Source organism: Mya arenaria, chromosome 5, assembly GCF_026914265.1.
Source record: "Mya arenaria isolate MELC-2E11 chromosome 5, ASM2691426v1".
Lineage (NCBI taxonomy): Eukaryota > Metazoa > Mollusca > Bivalvia > Myida > Myidae > Mya > Mya arenaria.
This window is the reverse complement of record NC_069126.1, coordinates 79,336,746-79,343,835: the sequence shown is the minus strand read 5'-3', so window position 1 is coordinate 79,343,835 and position 7,090 is coordinate 79,336,746. Positions and strand designations below refer to the sequence as shown.

General features: G+C 32.3%; 1 protein-coding gene across 1 annotated transcript in view; it reads right to left on the bottom strand.

The window, feature by feature from the left end:
* Window positions 1-650: 650 nt before the first annotated feature.
* The window catches only part of LOC128233385 (uncharacterized), a 35,528-nt gene continuing 29,088 nt past the window's right edge, over window positions 651-7,090 (bottom strand). Inside the window, exon 7 of the mRNA XM_052947039.1 lies at window positions 651-758. Within this exon, the coding sequence (XP_052802999.1) occupies window positions 694-758 (65 nt within the window). The 3' untranslated portion in view covers window positions 651-693. The remainder of the gene's footprint in view (window positions 759-7,090) is intronic.

Sequence of the window (7,090 nt, the reverse complement as noted above, 5' to 3'; positions counted from 1 at the left end):
TTGTTGTATTTTTGTAGAGGGTCACCCTAGGAAGCTTCCTGTAAAATTTCATTGAATTTGGACTTATAGTTTCAGAGAAGATGTTTTTTTAAAGCAAAACAGGAAGTCAGCCATTGTGTTGTTGTTGCTGTTGTTGTTGATCAATCGTGACCTCTTGTTGTATTTTTGTAGAGGGTCACCAAAGGAAGCTGCCTGTAACGTTTCATTGAATTTGGACTAATAGTTTCAGAGATGATTTTTAAAGCAGAACAGGAAGTCGGCCAGTTTGTTGTTGTAGTTGTCAATCGTGACCCCTTGTTGTATTTTTGTAGAGGGACACCCAAGGATTTAGCTTCCTGTGAAGTTTCATTGAATTTGGCTGGGTAGTTTCAGGGGAGATGTTTTTAAGCAAGTGTTGACAGACGAACGGACGGACGGACGACGGACAAATACCGATCAAAATAGCCCACTGAGCACTTCGTGCTCTGGTGAGCTATAAAAACTGCATTTAAAAGAGATTTGCCTTAAAGGCGATGATATGAATCACACTGAAGTCCCAGTCTGGGTAGAAACCAGTAATTGTGTCCATTAGAAGGGGCATTAAAGCTGCTCTTGGTAGACAATGAGCCCTGGAACTCTTGACATGTAAATAGTTATACCACTAAGGCTTACCTTTCACAAAGGCAATTACTCCAATGATAATTCCTATCACATCTACAGCCCGGACGGCATAACCAATGTGATGTATACAGGCCAACAATTGCAAACGCAGTCACATACTGAAAACACATTTTAAATTGTGAATATTTCAAATATAACTTTTTTATATTACAGAATCCAAAATCTATTAAATTGTTTTTCTTTCAGGACATCTATTTTTACAAGTACAAAAGTTGCTGCAAGATGCAGCAATTGGATGTTAGCGCTGTACAACTATTGGTTATGCATGTATATATGTCGAGTCAGAACGAAGTAGATGAAGTAAGGGCTAACATTTATTGTAGATGGCAGGGAAATGAAGTTTCTTAAAAGATGACAGTATTGGACCTTGTTTGGAAATGAAATAAAAACCGTTGTTAATACAATAACAATCGTACAAAATGACAGGACAATTGAAGGTATAAATATGACGGAGACCATAATTGTATAAAATAACTTTATTAATGAACTGTATCAGTATACACACATATATAAAATACAACATGGCCACAGTGGTGGTTTTCTTCTGAAGTGGCCACTGGCACCGTATTTTCAAACTCAAACATTTTTTTTTAAAAATCAAAAAAAATCTTATAATTCCTCACTAAAAATTATAATACCGAATATGTAAAAAAATATTATTTTTTTTTTTTTAAATATGCACTTTGTACTGTATAATATACTAACATGGTATTGAACGTTTCTCTACTCGGGTCACGTAATCATCTTATTACTCAGTTCAAAAGAACTTCTGCAGATTGACAGTCATCGCAATCTAAGGACATGATATCCATCTTCAAAATACACAATCTTAACCCGCGAAGAAATTCACCGATCATACGTTTTTTTTTACTTTATTCCCATTTTTCTGTTTTCCTGGATTTTCTACCACCCTTGACTTCCGGTTTGTGGTTGTTTTTCGCTCAGTTTGTAACATGTGATTTGATTGGTCGAATGAAAAGTCGGCGTATTTAAAATCTCAAATCGTTAACAAAATGAAACTCTAACATTTTGGCACTTCTTCTCCGTTATCAAGCAAATCATGAATGAAAGTCCACATGAAATGTGAATTTGCAATGATTCAATGCAATGGTTATACAGATTAAGGCATATTGATAACAGAAAACAACTGTCACTCTGCACTCAACATAACTAACATTTCTTATTTACGAGTTCACTGTATTGCTAAATTCTTACTGTTCGAAACGAAGTAAAATCGATAAATATAATGAAGAAACTTTGTTGTTCTTGGTATTTGAGTTACTTTTCACTAACAGCTATAGGGGAACGCACCTGGCGCACCCCTCCCCCCCCAAACCCCCCCAAAAAAAAGAAGAAAAAAAAGAAAATATATATATATTTTTTTTAAAACTATAATAAATAAAATTAAAATAAATAATTATTCCTATAATTGGATATTTTTTTTCTAGAGATTCATCTTCTGATAACGTTTCCAATGTACTAGTCAAGAAGGGTGAGAGACTGGTTTGGTGGATTAGGATGTCTGCATCCAATCCAAGAGTTATTTGGTTATATCCAACCTGGTGACAAATGGAACATTGTGATGAGGCTCTTGAACGTACACAGTACTGATTTCCAGGGGCGTAGCTAGCCCTCTATTCATGTGGATTTATGATTGTGCTGGGGGGGGGGGTATGAACATTTTGAAAACAATGGAGCAATCTGGTGTTTTCTGGGCGTTCTTAGGTCCTTTAGTACTTGTAAATTGACAGTTTAAGGATAATAAATCAACAAATTTATTTTCTCGGCAGATCTTTTCTACAAAATAGCAAACAAATAAGGTTCGATAATGTGAAAAACACTCAGATTGTCTTACAGAAGTCTGATTGTCTGTCCTTTTTGCCATTGAACTGTATAGTTACAAACTCGATGACAATGTCCATATGTCTGCTACATCATGTACTCAAACAAAGTGATTCTGTAGCTTTGGCTAAACTGTTTGATTTTTTGTCAGAATCATGTGGATTCAGCCGTGTATTTCGCTTATAGGCAGCTACGCGCCTGGTTTCTACCTACCAAACAGACTTGGCTGTTAAGTTATCAACTTTCATCACAATCAAGCAAATTATTCTATATATATGTTTTATTAGACAAATCTTGCAATATAAGTTTAAGCAATATTACAACACAACTACATTAACAACAAATATGAACTGGTTATAGTGACTTCTGACTTGGTCACAATTTATAGAGAGAGCAAAATAATTAATTTCCTTGTTGATAAAAACTAGTCAAAAAGGTAACAAATCACTTAAAGTTCCAATATAGCTAATTTAAAAGCCAATACATCACTATTAGTTCCAATAGAGCTCTATAAAGGAGTTTATTCATTTAAGAAGTTTAAAATGCTTTATTTTGCTGAAAAGCATTGGTAACACTTGCTACTTTAAAGGGCGCCTCTTTTAAAGCATGGATCTTCAAATGATTTTGCTTTTGCTCTATAGTAATTTAAAGCTGCACTCTTACAGAGTGAATGTCTGGTAAACAGTGATATAAGACTGCTAACAAAAGATTTGAATGTAGTTTTTCATGTTTTTGTCAGAAAATTGATGTTTCATGGTAATATTTGAATGTAGTTATTCATATTTATGTTAGAAAATTGATGTTTTATAGTAAAAAGCATTATTAACGCTATTTTTTTTTTAAATTTTGGCGTTCTTTCTTACAATTGAGATTTGTTCTATTGTAAGTTACCTTTATATTGATAACTGAATTGAAGGCTTTAATGCCAATATGAGCGTATTCTGAGACAAAACCCCCAAAACATTTCATATCAGTGTCAAACTGTGAGAGTGCAGCTCTTAAGCCAAACTGGTAATACAAATTGAAAGCAATTATCCTGTAAAAACAATGGCATTATGTGCTCCCTACTAAAATGTTACAAAATGGTCTGAGAAACTTAACATTTACTATCCCTATATTGAGCTGAGGTGAAATACATACATGTGTGTACCTACAAAGCATTATTCCTAAATAACATTTCATGCATTTCTAAAGATACTATTTCAGCAACTGTAAGAATCTTTTACTGAGAAAAGTACACAAAGCTGGACAAAATCCCAACTCTTGCATAGATAAAGACAGCAGATTGTCATTATATAAGTCATTGTTTCCAGGTTGTAGCGATATCATGTTAAAACTGTTAACAGCGCAATGTAACATCTCCACTGAGTCCAGATCTAGGCGGTGGGATAGGAGATAGTGCCGGTGTGTCTCACTCTGTGGAACTGCAGCCCACAAGCCTACACTTCAATACATATGACCGTCACAGATACCGGTGTTGCCATCCATCACTTCCCTGCAAAAAAACTGATTTTAAAGGTTTATTTTAACCTAGCTACAACTGTACATTCATTTTAAATCTATTAATTAATGCACAATGTGCACATGGACTTGTGGCATCTGCATTATAATAAATGTTTTGAAAATATTTATTGATATTCAACTTTTCAGCAAAAGCTGGGGTATGTGCCTATATAGTTGAGTGGTTTATCCATTTTCCTAATAATTTACTGGTTTCCACAAGAAGACTCGAATCAAATTTGGGATCGGTCTCTTTTATTACTTATTTTCTATTTTTTTTCTACAATTATGATATCAAACATTGAAATATATACACATGTGATTGTGATACAGGTAAATGTAAGCATAATAATATTAATCATTTTCAGTTTCAGGAAATATTTTTTTTTACCACAAATCATGACCAAGTCCCTTTAAGAGCATTTTGGCAATTGCAAAGGAAATTGAGATGGCACTCATTTTTGTACGCATGCATGAAAAACAAAGCATTAAGTTAAACTTCAAAATGAATTAATCAAGGTGTTCGTCACATTGCCTGCATGGATACAGTAATACACTTCTTTTTTATTTTTTATAATCATTTTTTTTTGGTCAAAATAGTGAATATATGTCATTTAAAAATATATTCCACAATTTTCCATGAAAGAAAATTAGTGTAATATATAAATAAATATAATGTTACTTAATAAATATACATGTGTAAATGAACCAAACGCATGTATACACATGCATGTTTCTAAAATTATATAGATTATTATTTAACACGGCATATTGGTAACCAGCTCTTTTTTATAAATAAAACATTTTGCACTTCTTACCTGTGAAACGTTTTTGCGATCAAATCGTTGTCAAAGGAAACAAGTCAATCCTGTGGAACATATTAAGCCACTTTCCGTTGTCTCATGCAATTTCATATTCGGCTTTGATGGTATGTGTAATTCCAGAACCAGTCTGACCCGAAATAAGCACGCTCAAGTCACTTAAAGCGGAATTTAATGTCAAAGACTTCTCTGGATTAACACTTTCGGTCCAAATATTACAGTTGTTGACACTTATACGCGAAATGTCTCGCGGAATTCATGGACCAATGAAATGAGCAGTTATAAAACCTTACTCTGAAACCGGAAGTCATGGTTGGTAGAAAATCTAGGAAAACAGAAACATGGGAATAAAGTAAAAAAAAACGTATGATAGGCAAATTTCTTCGGGGGCTAAGGTGGAGTGTTTGGAAGATAGAAACCATATCCTTAAATTCCGATGACTGTTAATCTTCAGAAGTTCTTTTGAACTGAGTAATAAGATGATTACGTGACCCGGATAGAGAAACGTTCAATACCATGTTAGTATATTATACAGTACAAAGTGCATATTTAAAAAAAAAATATATATATATTTTTTTACATATTCGGTCTTATAATTTTTAGTAAGGAATTATAAGATTTTTTTTGATTTTTTAAAAAAATGTTTGAGTTTGAAAATCCGGTGCCAGTGGAAGTGGCTGATATGATAGCTGAACTATTAAATATGCCAAAATGATTTTGTGACGTCTGGGCAAAATTCGCAACGTTGTGATTTTGAAATACTTTGATAAAATTTTAAACAAGAGTAGCACCAAAGATTTATCAAAACACTAGTTTGGGAGATCTGCTAAAACAATGTTCATCTTTGGCTAATAATCTGCGAAACAATTTAACCGTTATATTGTAGTGTTACAAAGCCATTGTTTCCAAATGAAAAGCATAGCACATGAAAAACCTGTTTGCTTATGAAACAGATTTAAGCACAATTTAAAAAAAAATACATTTGAAATATGCATTCTTACTCCCAAATAAGATTTACCATAATTAATACAATTTAAACAATGTTTCTTATGAAGGAATTACCAAGACGATGGTAGATCACAGTAAATATTTTAGCACTCACCAATAAAAAGTGTGATCACTATTAATAATGTTATTTTCCTTGTTGTGTTGAAGATTTATAGGCATGCATAAGGGAATTAAAATGCTGTTTAAAGAAATGTGCCAAGTGTACAATACATGATACTGAGTGTGAAGAAGAAAACCATGATTCTGAAATAAACATGCTCTTTTAGTCCAAACATAAGAATTAAATCACATAAATAGTAGTTTAAACGTATGTGACCAGAGTAATGACTTTGAAAACAGTGGTTGAAAAATAATCACATTCTAAGCTGTTGAATATGCATACTTTAGAACATATATACAGAACTTATAAAATATACTATCAATTATTGCATTGTTGTTATTGGTTATAGCCGAAATGACAGAATTATTTAAGTCTAAAGAGAATAAAATTGACAAGAAGTAATTTTAAGGTATTGAAAATAAATGTGTAAGGTTTTGAAATTGAAATAAACATTTTTGTCTACACTCAAGTCACATGTAATAAAAATATGAACATTTTAAAACAAAAGAACGGCAATGACACAATAGGAAGGTAATGATACATTAGGAAGGCAACGTTTAAGTAACAGAAGTTTAAATTTGTCAAAGGACACAAGTTTTGCATATATATATATATGACACTAATTCGTAATAAACATTACGTAATCAACACGCAATATGCAATTTAAAGGCTACTTTAAAATGTTAAGGTGAAAACAAATAATAAAAAATATAATAAAAATAAACAATAGAAATAATTTGTTATATTTTAGCGTGAGCGACACGGATACATTATCACGAGTACATGGTAAAAGAATGCACACAGACAAATACATAAGAAATGAAATAAAACAGGTACAAGGGAAAAGAATATGAATTAAAATATAGTAATATGTACACAGTATGCATGTACATAACATTAAAATAAAACTATTTACACGGTGATAAATGCATTTACATGCCGAGGGGGCCTTAAAAAAGATTCTGTTTCAGTTTCAGTCATGTTGGAATAAATTGGGTTGAAAAGGGGTATTTTTGTTAAAGGATTTTTTCTAAAATGTGAAAGTTGCCAGACCCAAAACTATAAATTACATGCTTTAGAAGTTGTATACTATCAGTATAACCATTGCGGTTAAAAGCAAAAAAACCCATTATTTTTAACGTTAAAAAATCACAGAAAT